The 13,995-nt window shown below is 55.2% G+C and overlaps 3 protein-coding genes across 3 annotated transcripts; 1 reads left to right on the forward strand and 2 right to left on the reverse strand.

The window, feature by feature from the left end:
• Window positions 1-1,720: 1,720 nt before the first annotated feature.
• Window positions 1,721-4,651, reverse strand: B0I36DRAFT_316978 (kinase-like domain-containing protein). Its single transcript, XM_046153103.1, has one exon. It carries the CDS (start codon window positions 4,396-4,398, stop codon window positions 1,876-1,878), a length of 2,523 nt encoding a protein of 840 aa, XP_046014894.1. The 5' UTR covers window positions 4,399-4,651; the 3' UTR covers window positions 1,721-1,875.
• A 250-nt stretch (window positions 4,652-4,901) lies between these two features.
• Window positions 4,902-8,994, reverse strand: B0I36DRAFT_263815 (ATPase). The gene is made up of 2 exons (XM_046151172.1): window positions 8,607-8,994; window positions 4,902-8,547 (listed from the first exon to the last, which is right to left on the reverse strand). Exons 1-2 carry the CDS (start codon window positions 8,721-8,723, stop codon window positions 4,945-4,947), a joined length of 3,720 nt encoding a protein of 1,239 aa, XP_046014895.1. The 5' UTR covers window positions 8,724-8,994; the 3' UTR covers window positions 4,902-4,944.
• Window positions 8,995-9,447: 453 nt separating this feature from the next.
• B0I36DRAFT_240173 (DNA replication licensing factor mcm7) lies at window positions 9,448-12,147 on the forward strand (the record flags this gene model as incomplete). The annotated part of the gene is made up of 4 exons (XM_046149743.1): window positions 9,448-9,496; window positions 9,568-9,827; window positions 9,896-11,980; window positions 12,067-12,147. 4 exons carry the CDS (start codon window positions 9,448-9,450, stop codon window positions 12,145-12,147), a joined length of 2,475 nt encoding a protein of 824 aa, XP_046014896.1.
• Window positions 12,148-13,995: the final 1,848 nt, after the last annotated feature.

A 13,995-nucleotide genomic window follows, 5' to 3' on the forward strand; every position in this document is an offset into this window, starting at 1 on the left:
GGAGTGTTCCTCGGTATCTTCTCCAACCATTAAATCTGCAATATTTCCTTTCACTTCAACGGACGTGGACATGATAACAATGATAACAGTGTAATTCTGTTAAAAAGTTAGCCAATGTTGGTACAGGAATCGACAGAGCAGGGGAGAAGGGAGCTCTCACCCGCCAGGATGTATATAACCCTCTTTGAAACAATATGAGCGTACACGAGTCGAGTAACAAAATCAGAGGTCGCTGTCCGATAATCACAGCACGACTTGTTGATCATCCGCTCCACGGGAATTCAGGTGAAATTGCGGAGAGGACAGAAGGGCCGACAAGGATGGTCGCGAACGAGATGACCTGTACAAGACCGTCAGGCCGCAGCACGAAGATCAAGACCAGTGGCATTCGGGATCCTGATCGTATTTTCGGGCTGAAAGCAGAACTGCGATCGTGTGTGAGCCACTCTCTGGCATCCGAGGATTCTTTGATCGAGGAGTACTCGGGCCGCAGATCTTGTTGTAGAGGAAAGCTGGGAGCGACAGGAGACTTCAACGGAAGAAGTAGAGCAGTCTCGATGGTCGGCAGAAGGGCGTCAGGCTACTGTTGTAGGCAAGTGACAAGCTTGACCTGTACAAGCCAGATGACAGTTTGTCAGTGTTGATCGCAGGAATTGATTCAATTGTGGTGGCTAGGAAGGATTGATTGTGCTGGTCCCCATGGCGAGCAAAGAATCTTTTCTCTGTGTAAATAAGCAACAGTAAGTGAGAAGCAGTCGCGATGCAGGTAACTGATGTTCTCAGTGGGGTGTGCGAGATCTGCTAATGGCGACTTCGAAGTCAACATGGCCATTGGATGCCGCTTGATGCAGCGGCGATGATATGTCGGAATCGTGCAGCTTTGTGTTGCCTAGAAGCATAATACCAAGCATGGAAGGAGAACAAGGGGTGGGGAAACGGCAGCGTCGAGTGCTCGCTCACAAAGTTGGGAAAACGGTAGAAGGATCGCTGTGCATGGAGCATAAGGAGGTGCGTGTGTGTGTGTGTGTGTGTGTGTGTGTGTGTGTGTGTGTGTGTGGATGAATGAGAAGGAAGAGGGTGGTGCAAGATCACAGGAGGAAAGAGGATTACCACACGTCGAGACACGCTTCTGCACCATAGATTCGAAAGGACGATTCGCGTGGACGCGTCAATGGCGAGACGACAGAGCCGAGCAGTCAGGGAGAGCTGGTGGAATCCGGCAGCTGGCTGGTGGTTGATACGGTGCCGAGAGTGCAGAACGGGGCACGTCGAATATCTCTTGATGGACCATGGAAGGTCATACAATGACAGGCCAACAGAAGAGGGAGGATGCGATCTGCGGCGATAAGAGACTGGATGGGAGGAGAGGAGCGGGAGAAGTGGTCGAGAAGCCTAGGAAGGAGTAACTGCCTCAGGCACTTTCCCTTGTCCAGCCAGATCTGGCGCCTGCGCAGAGGCAAACCAAAGGCAGGAGCAATTGATGCACTTCCTCCTGCCTTTCGTACCGCATCTTACAACAGACATGTGTCCATCTTCGAATTGTACAGGCGACCTGCCCCATGAAAAACCCCCGACCAAAGGCTCGGCAGCTTTTGCAACGCGGATATGCACCATCTCAATTGTGCCATGGCGTACACATATCCTCGATAAGGTCAAAGAACACACTGTAAAGCAAGCTTCAACTGTTCTGAGCACGTGCGCATGGTCGCAATGCCTGAACCCGGAGGATATGAGGACTGGTCCGGATATGAACTCGCTTCTATCGTTCAGATGTCTATAAGTACATTGCGCTTGCAAGACAAAACTCAAATGGCTGGTTGTACAGCTTCATTGGATCGACTGATGGCAGCCGTGGCAGACTGAATCATGGAGAGTCTACTCGTAGTTGATGCTATCACGGTAGCGCCTGGGCTCCATCGCAGCGACCTGTTCCCCAACCAGACTTAGATGTTCCTTGAGCGACCCAATCAGCCTGCGCATCTCGTTTGCTACATCGCCTTGTGTTGCACGCGCCTCCAAGACACTAGCAGATGGCGGTGCGACAGCGGGCAGCATTGTTGAGCCCCGCGTGCTGAAATTATCAATATATGTATGTGACGAGCCAGAATAAAGCGGCTCATCTTGATACTGTTGGGGGCGCGCCTGGTTGGACCCATCATGACTGGGCTTGGAGGTCATTGCCGTCAAGTCTACAGGGGTGTCGGTGGGCATCTGCCTTATAGCGGATGCGAATTCAGAATCATCAGAAACATATATCGATGGCTCCCGATTCGTCACCGGCAGTGAAGCATAAACAGAGGCGTGGCGCTCAAGCTCGAACGGCCCGCCACCGCCCAGCTCCGAGCCAGTCATTGAGGCGACATCCGAATTAGCCGTCGAGGGCCTGGTCAGATCTGGCAGTCGACTGAAATCTGGCATATTAGGTTCGGGCATGCTCATGTCCAGATCGATCAGACTAGAGGTAGACATCCTGTCTGCAGCACTGGGCTTTGGGACTTGGAGATCGTAGTTCTGGGAGGGCAGGCCGGCTGGCTCAGTGCTTTGGTGAATAAGCCTTGGCCGTGCCGAAGCCGGAACATAGTCATCGTTCATGGAGAACTGGCCCATATCGGAGTCTGATGATGCAGGCGGAATAGTGGTTGGCCACTGCCATGCTGGCCCTCCTGTCCCTCTTTCTTCTTCAAAATCCGCAGGGTCTGTGAGTGGACCGCTGTAATCTGGCACGCTGTAATCTGGCACGCTGTAGTCTGGCACCCTGTACTCTTGCGTATCCGATGACGCCATCGAGGAGCCAAAAGACCAGCCGTTGTCAAGCGACGCTCTGGGGCCAGCAGCGCGTGGAGCTGGCGCTTTGATAGTCCCCATATCCATAAAGTCTGACATTGAACCACCCCCAAGAGAAGCATCCAAGTCAATCAGAGACTCCCTGACGTCCTGGTGAGACGAATCGTTCCGAAGAGGCAGATCAGATGTCCTGGCCTGTGGTGGTTCCGGCGCATCTGGCGGGGCAAACTCTTGAGGCCGTCCATAGTACATGCGTGAGTTGTCGTGGTAGCTTGAGATGGTGTTGGGATCAAATAGCTTTTCAAGTGGTGCCTTGAAAGCATTAAGCACCTGTTGAGGTGGTCGCCTCCTCCCCTTCATCTTGGCGCGTGCTGTCTCTTCTTCAAAGCCACTGTTGACGTGGCCGACACCGGGAAATTCAAACTCGACTGCCGTTCCGTAGACGTCCCTGACGGCTTCAGGAACCGACATATCCATGTCATCGTGTAATTGCTCGTCAAAAGCCAGCGTGGTGGAGAAATTCCACTCATCTGCGGCAAGTGATGTTGAATCAAGGTCGAGCGGACCTTGCGCACCGCCCATCGCAAACAGCGACTTCCTGGTACCACCCCCCTCTTCCCACAGCTTGAAAGCCTTGACAAGCGCGGACAGGCTGGATGTCGGATATCTGCTTGCAGTGTTACTGATATAAGGGTGCTTCTGGACTTCCTCAATGGAAGGGCGCTGGGCGGGATCCTCCACAAGGCAGTATGCCACCAGGCTCTTGAGCTCATTCGAGTATCGTGTGCCTTCTAATCTTGGAAGGTGGTCTCTGATGTAGTCGCCAAGTTCTGTGAACCCAACAGTCCGGTTTGTGGCATTCGGCGGCAATCCCGAGGCAATCTCGAAGACCATGGATCCGAAGGCCCAAATGTCCACCTCCGTTCCATATTGCGTGTTCTGATCAAACAGCTCCGGTGCCATCCAGTGAGGCGTGCCGATGAAGGTCGATCTCTTGTCGACCTTTGTCTCCATCATTCCCGCCACACCAAAGTCGCAGAGTTGAACCGCGCCCACCTCTGTGACGAGAACGTTCGCGCACTTGATGTCACGGTGGATGATGCCGTGCTTGTGGACCCAGAAGACGGCCGTTGCGACTTCTCTCAGGATCGGTATGATCCATTTCTCCTGAAGACCCCCCGGTGCGGTGGGCTTCATCAGCGTCGCCACACTGCCACCCGCGCAGTACTCTGTGACCATCCACATTGCTTTGCCCACGGGAAGTGCCTCGATGACATGGTTGATGTTCTGCGCTCCGGCTTCATTGAGGACTTGAAGAGCCTTGATCTCCTTGAGGAACTCGCTGTACGTATCTGCCGCGTGCGGGTTGCTGGAGTCGCTCTCGTCCACGTCGATAGTCTTGACAGCGACGACCTTTGACGACTTGTGGTCGATGGCCTTGTACACGCGGCCGAAGCTGCCCTTGCCGATGAGCTCTGTCAGATCGTAGCCAGGGACTGGCTTGCCTGATTTCCTGCACTCCTCCTCGACCACGGCCTGCATCTTCTTGGCGTCCTCAAACGCCTTGCCCCTTATGCCGAGGAAGCCATCTGGCCTCACCGACAGATGCGACATGCTGGCGACTGTGGTCGCGATGAGCCTCTGGTGGCGGGCGATCTCATCAACCCCCAAGCAACGGTTCGCAGCAGGCTAGCGTTGGGTGGGTCTTGCTTGCTACGTTGAGCACTTGAACCCAAATGGATGGCTTGTCACGACGAAGACGACCAAGAAGCAGGATATACCATGCCAGTGAGTAGTCGACACGCACCGGTTCGGGTATTGGTCAGTGATGAAGCAAACCGAAATAGGCCAAGTTGGTTCGCCGTAGGGTCGTTGTCTTGTCGATCTGGACGAACAAGAAGCACGAATGCTCGAGGCGAGTCGAAGGGTCGTGGTTGTGGGGATGGTCTGTGCACCAGACCCTGCTGAAACGTCCCAGCCAATCACCGAGGTTACACTCATGCGCCCCTGTCGCCCCTTGCTTGCGAGGCTGCTAGGTGTCAAGCAATACCAACCAAAGAGCATCCTTGGGGGAGAACCTCGGAATGGCAGACTTCACTTGGCAACGTCAAACATGTCCTGGTTTGAATGGTTTTCTATGATTCATCATGAGCTCCAAGTCTACATCAAGCTGCTTCGCCCGCCAATCTCCATACTCCCTTGCCCGTCCTTCATTTCACCGCTGCGTCCCACCACAAACTCGTGATATATGCGTTCCAACCTTCTCCTCTCCTGGCTGCTGATACTGGCACGAGTGCTGTCGAGAGCCTTGCTCATGTGCTTCCATGCTATCCTCACCTCACCTCCACCATCGTGATCCTTCCCGGTCGTGCCATTCGCGAAATTGCCAGCCTGCCCTCCACCAGTAGATACTTGGTGAGCCTTTGCCCGCTTACGAGCTGCCTTGATCTCGGCCAATTTGGCCGCAATGGCTGCATTCTCTGCAATTTCTGTCGACCTATTGTATCCCCTCTTGGAGCGCTCATCTGCTTCTGCGGCCGACGCATCTGCTCCATATCGAAACTGGACAAAATTACGAGCAGAGCGAAAGCTAGCCGAGGTCTTTGCTGCTGCAGACCCCCTCTTGTTGCCGCTACCAGCGTTGAGATCGAGATCGGCCAGTACATCATGAATCGCCTCAAGCTGCGCGTTGGACATCAAGGCCTGAAGGTCAGCACCAGAGTAGCCTTCTGTACGACGGGCGATTTCTTCCAGGATCTCTTCTGACCCAAGAATCTCATCACTGAGCTTCACCTTCTTGCCAAGGGCTTTCATGATATCAATGCGATCTTCTTGGTTGGGAAAGTCGCAGAGCAAACTCTTGTCCAGCCGGCCAGGCCGGAGTAGAGCGGGATCAATGAGATCAGGACGTGACGTTGCAGCAAGCACGTACACACCAGATAGACCTTCTGCGCCATCCATCTGTGTGAGCAGCTGGTTGACGACACGGTCAGTCACGCCGGTAGAATCATGACCTCGCTTCGGTGCAATGGAGTCAAACTCATCGAAGAAGAGCACACAGGGCTTGGCTGCAGAAGCCCTCTCAAACAGGTCGCGAACGCTCTTTTCACTTGCGCCGATATACTTGTTCAAGATCTCGGGGCCTTTCACCGAAATGAAGTTGAGTCCACACTCCCCAGCCACTGCACTCGCCAACAGTGTTTTGCCACAGCCGGGAAAGCCATAGAGCAACAATCCTGAGCGTAGGCGGAGAGGACACTGGGCAAAGATTGGAGCGTACTTTGTTGGATATTGGAGGGTTTCCAACAGCACCTGGCGTGTCTCCTGCAGTCCTCCGATTGAGTCAAATGTGGTGGTAGACGTCTGAAGTGTGACATTTCGGAGAGAGGCAGGCGTGAACCCCTTTAGTGCGCTGTCAAAATCCTGTCTGCTCAACTGGGCGATGTCTAGTGATTTGAAAGAGGTCGACTCGCTGACAGATCGAATAAGAGCCTCGTTGCGAGCACGCGACACCAGAAGCAAGAGATCACCAGGCATATAGCCGTCGGTCTCTCCCGCAAGATCGAGGAAGTCGAGGCTTGGATCCAGCAGGAAACCGTCCGATCTTTTCTTTGTACTTGTTTTCATTTTGCTTGACGGCGCGGTGGTGTCCATCCATGCGCCACCGTCGTCTCCGATGTTGCTGTCGTTGCTGCCGTCAGCTGTGGTCGGGCGGCTTCGATCACTGTCGTCGCTGTGAGACGGTTCAAACTCTATCGTGAGTTGCTTTACTACCGTTTCAAGCACCCGTCTTCGTGCCTGCTTATCCGGCGCCTTGAGATCGACGATTTCTCGCACTACGTGGCCGCCGATAACGACATTGTTTAAAGAGTCCTTGCCTTGTGACGTAGCAAGTAAAACGACACCTGTCTCTCTGTTGCAATACTGGCGGACAATTGCACATATCGTTTCGCTGACTTGTCGACTTCGGCCGTTGTCGTTGCCAACCTGTAGTTCCGTCTCAACTGGGCAGAGCTTGTCCAGGTCATCCAGAATCACAAGGGCCTGACCACCTAATCTAGCACCCCAGCTGGCGCCCATGAAAACACGATTGAGAGTCTCCTTGATTGTTGAAATGCGGCTCTCATCATTGACAAGGGTTCTGCAAGGGAAGTAGGTGGTGTGGAATAAGAAGTCTTCCTTCAGGGTCTTTGCGAGGCTTTGTGCAACGGACGTCTTGCCTGATCCAAGAGCCCCGGTCAGGAGGACCGAGGACATGTGCGCTAGATGTGATCGAACACTTTCCAACAGGGAGTCGATGCCGACAAGGTTCAGTGGTTCTTTCGGCAGGCTATTGTCCAGCCTCTCGTCTTCGAGCCATGTCGGTCTAGTTATCGGTGGTTGCACCTCAATGGGATATTGGCGCTCGGAGCCTAGGCACCAGCTCAAGCTTTCTCTTGTTGTCGTGTTCAGGCTCGGTGGGTCGATTTTAAGGACTCCGCCTTCCCATGACTTCGGTAGCTCAAGACCGTCGTAGGCGCCCAGCACCATTCCATCCGTGAGCGGTCCTTGCAGAAGACCCTTGCCGTAGATGCGCGAGATCATCTTGGCGGCCTCTTCCTTCTCAGCCTTGGATTCGCCGCCAAATTTGAGACTCGAAGTGGTGGTAGTCGTGATAGTCGAGAAGGGAAAAAGCTTCACCTGTTGTATGGTGCTTCGAGAAAGTGGTAGAGGTGCAGCCTCGAGCTTGACGATGCCGCCCACGACGCCGTCACAGCCAAGGGATGCGCATAGTGGTGAAGACAACGCAGCTGTCTGGCTTGTAGGAGGGTCGTCCCAAGGTCGCAGAGCAGCAATGATCTTCTCGCTGGCTTTCGCCCCTTCGGCCACTGTCTCCTGTTGCTGCTTTGAGGGGTCAAGAGGTGGCTGCAGTCCACTAGGCTTCACGAAGCTGACTGCCACCCAGTTGACACCACGAAAGTCTTTGGATTGAAGAAGGTCTCTATCGACCCAGACCGCGAGCTCGTGGGGGGCTGGCTGCTCGTCGAACCATTCCGTGCACAGAGTACGGTCGATACCGCGAAGGAATAAACTTGGTCTCTTCTCTTCCCGATTAGATTTTCTTCGGACGGTGCTTGCCGTGCTCTTCCCACTGCGCCGGGATCCGACGCTACCCGCGGCGCGGCTGGTTCGCGTAGGCTTCGCGCGCACCTTGGGAGCCACAATAACTTCCGCATCCGGCGCGATCTTGACAAACGCAACGTCGTTTGCTGGCGCCGGGTCCAAGCTCAAGATTTTGATGTTGGCTGTTGAAGTGGGCGAAAGGTGCAGGGTCAAAGGGTGCGCAGCCGCTGATTGGCCGGGAGCGGGGGAGAACGAGGGATTCGGCAGAGCGCGGATCTGAGAGAGCAGGTTGAGCTCGAGGAATGTCGCGTGCAGCTCTATAATCTCCCAGTCCTCCGGTGTCAATGGCTCGATGTTGACCGTGTGCGCAAGGGGCGGATCGAGGTGGAGTGTGGCCATCACTTTTGTGCCATCGCTGATGCCAAGAGTGCCAGCGAGGGTCGCGTCTATTTCCACAGATGCGATCTCTTGTTCCCGGCCACCGGCTCGGCCACTGGTGATGCTGTCGCGCCCAACCAGAGGAGCCGTTTTGGGTCTGCTGGGCATACCTGTCCAGCCTAGGTAGATATTTCGCTGTACCGAAGCAACGCCGGGCAGCGCCGTGCCGTTGGTGGGAGCGGGAACGCGGTATTGGAGTTGGACAATGACATTTTGTGCGGGCTAAACGGATCTATTAGCTAGCTGAGCGGCGCCAGAGACAGGCGAGAAGAAGCCCATACCGTATTTATAGAGACAAGAAGATTGACGAGAGAGGTAGGGAGGTTGACAAGACAGTTCTTGAGATGAACAAGCGAGATTTCTGCAGACGTCGTCTGCAGGTTCTTGCGTGAAGACATGATGTGCGGCAGGTACTGGTGCCTCTGCGGAGTGATTCGAACTGTGGAGGGGAATTCGCTCAGGAATTGAAAGGAGTCGGTTTCAAGAGGACATGTCGATGGTTCGAGAGGACTTGGCGATCCAAACTGTTGCGTGTCGTCACGAGCAGCAAATGCAATGACCTCGGGATGCTCGAACCGTGTACAATGTCGCTGTCCCTCGGATGTGGTGTAATGGCGGGTCGAGCAACTCCAGTCTGGGGAAATGAGCTCGAGCTATGGTTTGCCGATGGTCAAGCCGAGGCTGCCCACTGCAGGCAGGGACTTGGGGGTCCATGCGAGGCCGAGTGTGCGGCTCTTTTTATGCTGGCCCCACTTCCATGCACAGCCCTCCAAATGTGAAGCAGTTACCATAGTATGCAGCGGCTGCTTGTCACGTCCAGGACGCGTCTCCCGACGCGTTTCGTGACCGACATTTGAGCGCCGCCAGCCCCTCATTTGACGCTACCACCTCAGTTGCCCTGTCTACGCTGTTCCACCCTGCAAGATCTCATGCGCCCGCCCAGCCCCGTCAAAAGTCGCAACATCGTCACACAACCCGACTCTCGACTTTGGCTCTCCGGCGCAAGGGCATTGTCAGCACCGCGCATCAGCATAGATCGCTGTCGCAGCACATCAGCATTTCCATTCCGAACTACCCAAGCACACAGGCTCTGCACAAGTCAGAGTGCGCGAGTCCGTCGCCATGGCTTTGCTTCAGTACAAGAGCATTGTCGACTATGAGGCGCAGCAGCGTAAGTTCCGGCGGGTGGCAGGGCGATGGTGGTGCAGTCGACGAACACAATCGAGCTCACACAACAGTCAGGTGCCTTTGAGGAGTTCCTCCAGGGATTCAAGACGTCCCCAGAACAGTCCATAGCCCACGCCATTGGGCAGATCAGCATCGACGAGGAGGACCTTAGCGATGACGACTACGACTTCCTCGATGAGACCGAAGGGTCGCGAAGCCGCCGGCGCACCAACAATGTCTCTAAAGAGCCAACATACAAATATGCCGACATGCTGCAGAAGCTGGCTGACCGCACACTCGATGAGGTGCTCATAGAATTGGATGATGTCGCTTCGGTAAGCCACAGATAACATTGAGGCCGAGCTTGCTGCCTGTGTACTCACCGGTACTAATACTTTGGCAGTTTGAGGCGGATCAGGAAGGAGCCCTGAAGCTAGTGGAATCGATCGAGAACAACACCAAGCACTATGTCGAAGTCGTTTCCAGGGCTATCGACAGCAAGATCCCCCCTCCGGCTGCAGGCGTAACCTTTAAGGACGATGTTCTCGATGTCATTATGGAGCGCAGGCAAGCACGGAACCGTGATCTCGCAGATATCGCTGCCAGCACAAACAACCCCGAGCTCCTCGAGTCAACGTTCCCGGCGCAACTCACACGACGGTACACACTCGTCTTCAAGCCAAGAACCTCGACTGCCGATCATCCAGTCAAGGCCTTGGCTGTGCGCGAGGTACGAGGCGAGCACCTTGGTCACCTGATCACAATCCGCGGTATCGCTACCCGCGTATCGGATGTCAAGCCTGTCGTGCAAGTCGGAGCGTATACTTGCGATCGCTGTGGTTGCGAGATCTTCCAACCCGTGAATGACAAGCACTACACACCGCTCACCGTCTGTCCGTCCCAAGAGTGCCAAGCCAATCAGGCCAAGGGCCAGCTCTTCCAGTCTTCACGAGCGTCCAAGTTTCTGCCATTCCAGGAAGTCAAGGTCCAAGAAATGGCCGAGCAAGTGCCCATTGGCCAGATTCCACGCACTTTGACTGTCATGTGCTACGGCAGCGCAGTGCGTCAGATCAACCCGGGCGATGTCGTTGACATCTCTGGCATCTTCCTCCCAACGCCATATACTGGTTTCCAGGCAATGCGCGCAGGCCTCTTGACCGATACATACGTCGAGGCGCACCACATTGTTCAGCACAAGAAGGCGTACAGCGAAATGTTCATTGATGAGAAGCTTATGAGGCGCATCAGTACATTCAGCCAGTCTGGTGCTGTCTACGAGATGCTTGCCAAGTCCATTGCGCCCGAGATCTTTGGCCACCTCGACGTAAAGAAGGCACTTCTCCTGCTTCTCGTTGGTGGTGTCACAAAGACGATGGGAGACGGCATGCGGATCCGTGGCGACATCAACATCCTGCTGATGGGCGACCCCGGTGTGGCAAAGTCGCAACTGATGAAGTACATTTCCAAGGTCGCCCCTAGGGGTGTGTACACGTCTGGTCGTGGATCCAGTGGTGTCGGTCTGACTGCCGCAGTCATGCGCGATCCCGTCACGGACGAGATGGTGCTCGAAGGAGGTGCCCTGGTCTTGGCTGACAACGGCATCTGCTGTATCGACGAGTTTGACAAGATGGACGAGAACGATCGCACAGCGATTCACGAGGTCATGGAGCAACAGACGATCTCCATTTCCAAGGCCGGCATTTCGACCACACTGAACGCGCGGACATCAATTCTGGCGGCTGCTAACCCTATTTATGGCCGTTACAACCCTCGCATCTCCCCTGTGGAGAACATCAACCTACCTGCTGCCCTGCTATCGCGTTTCGATGTCCTCTTCCTCCTGCTGGACACGCCTACGCGCGACAGTGATGCACAGCTTGCGAAGCACGTAGCCTATGTGCACATGCACAGCAAGCACCCTGACCTCTATGCAGACAACGGCAACGGCGAGAATGGCGCATCACCGAACGTTGTCTTCACCCCACACGAGGTCCGCGCCTACGTTGCACAGGCCAGGACATACCGCCCAACTGTCCCGGAGTCTGTGACGGAATACCTGACCAAAACCTACGTGCGCCTGCGTGAGTCGCAACGTCGTGCTGAGAAGAAGAATCAACAGTTTACCCACACCACACCCAGAACCCTCTTGGGTGTCGTCCGTCTTGCCCAGGCGCTTGCTCGTCTGCGGTTCGCCAGCGAAGTCAGCCAGGATGATGTGGACGAAGCATTGCGCCTGATCGAAGCCAGCAAGGACAGCCTCGCGGCCCACGAAGGTACTGGTGGCAGGCGTACTCAGAACGCCCAAAGCCGTATTTACAACCTCGTCAAGACGCTTGCCGACAGCGGAGCGTGCAGGCCTGACGACGAGGACGAGGATGAGGATGGGACCGTGGAACTTAGCATGCGCAAGGTGCGCGAGCGTGTCTTGGCAAAGGGTTTCACGGAAGACCAATGGCTCAGCACGCTGGACGAGTATACTAGCCTGGATGTAAGTCTGCCTCCGCATTCCAACCCCACGTTCACACAGCCTGTAATGAGGCAATGGACATGCCAGCTAACAATATACCCTCACAGGTTTGGCAAACTGCTGGCAATGGCAGCCGCCTGGTGTTTGTCACATCCAACGACGATGCGAATGACGACGACATGGAATGAGCTGAGATGATGGCATGACGAGCAGTCAAAGATTTGTTTCGCAAAGAATAGTTTACTAGTACAGAGGATACCATGTTGACAGGATAGAACAATGATGGGTGATGCTTGGAGGAAGTGCTGATAAATTGGCGTTCATGTTGCATTCTTGAATTCTCGAGCATGGTCTAATCGCAAGTGCTGATCTGGGTGACTCTAGGCCTTCTTCTCCGCGCACAATGAAGAAAGCATCCACACATTAATGGTGACGCGGAGGTTGCTATAATTGCAAAGCCGTCGGGGCGATATGATTGACCAACGGAGGGCGGCGTAAATCGTCACGGCTCTTCTTACTGTACGTTGTCGCACGTGCGCGAATGCCGGTGAACCCCCCCCCCCCCTTGAGCATGTAATACTTGCCACGATGTTTGAGAGTTCATTTTTCTGCACCTACCCGACACGTCTGGGGTGGAGAAAATGTGCCTGACCATGACAGACACTCATTGACTTTGCACGGTCGCGTGTTTGATATTTTGGGGGTTAATATGCAGGTGCCTGGGGTGGCCAGTCGGCATCGGAGAAAGAAGTTCATGGCCCTGGACCATGTTGGACAGGGCAGGGCGGACAGTAAATGACGTTTCAGCATGTCGCTGGGCCGGGGCATGTCGTGCTTCAGGGATGCGCCGCCGGCCAGGGGGGTTACAAGAGGCGGGTGGGTGTGGTGGGTGGCGCCTCGCCCGCGCAGCTGGGTGTGACAAGGGATTGTGGAGTTGCAGTAGTAAGTCAGCTGAGCCACCAAAGGAACCAGCCCTGGAGCCCTGAAGGATAACAAAGTGCATACTGCGAGCTGGGTAGCATATGAATTCTCTGCACGCCCCTCGGGACCCCAGTAGCAGGCGCGGGACGTGCTTTTCCATGGTGAGAAATACGTGCGTGACGCGTCTTCCCGATCCTTGGCTGGCCCAAGTGGTTCTTGAAGCATAAGTGATTGAAACACAGAAAGAATGATTGGGATCCTTGGGCACCCCGGGATCCGGGCCCCTGTTGGCGGGCGGCGGTACCTGAGTCTAAGCCCGACCCTTGGGACACGAAGAGTGGGGCGCCCTATACGGTGCTGCCCAGACCAGGGCAGGCACAAGTAAGCTCGCACGCCAAGGAGTGAAGGAGCGCGTGGTTGCCTCGTTGCGCCAGCTGCATTCCTCCGCCCAAAGCCGTTGACGAGAGCGGTACTGGTTGCATAACAAGGTACATGTCAGGCCCGGGAATGAGCTGCGTGCAGCAGCAGGTACCGTAGAGAAAAAAGTGTGCTACAGCCTCTGGAATTTCCTGGCCAGCTTGCAAGCAACGCTCTGGTGCCTGGAAACACTGTACAGCTACCTTCCTAAGCGAGCTGTGAGTTTGGAGTTCGAGAGTGGAGAGGGAGGGTTCTTCTCCGTGCCTGACGCCAGAGAGAGGCAGACCCTCGCCAACCACCTCCTTCAGTGTGCATCTGCTGGCATTCCTGGCTGGTCATGACTCCCCCCAGTTGACTGCGGGCGACGCTCTCCTGCGACCATACGCGTGCCTCCGTTGCCAGCGTACACTACGTACTCACTTGGATTTGCATGTCCGTGCTCGAGATCTTTGGGGGCAGCTCTTTAGCTTCTCGCGCGCGCTGCCAGACTCGATCATGTTTGCTGCTGGGAACCCAACCATTGACGGCATGCATGCGTGCTTTGCCGTTAAAAGTGACGGACAACTCTCAACGAACGGCCCTCGCCCCGCCAAGGTAAGTAGAGAGCTACAGCACTTGAAGCACTCACACAGTCGACCACCCGCCCCTGTGTGGCTCCGCTCGCGCAGGTCGGCTCTTGTTATTAGTGACCAGCTAGA

Source organism: Microdochium trichocladiopsis, assembly GCF_020744255.1.
Source record: "Microdochium trichocladiopsis strain MPI-CAGE-CH-0230 chromosome Unknown B0I36scaffold_3, whole genome shotgun sequence".
NCBI classification, from domain to species: domain Eukaryota; kingdom Fungi; phylum Ascomycota; class Sordariomycetes; order Xylariales; family Microdochiaceae; genus Microdochium; species Microdochium trichocladiopsis.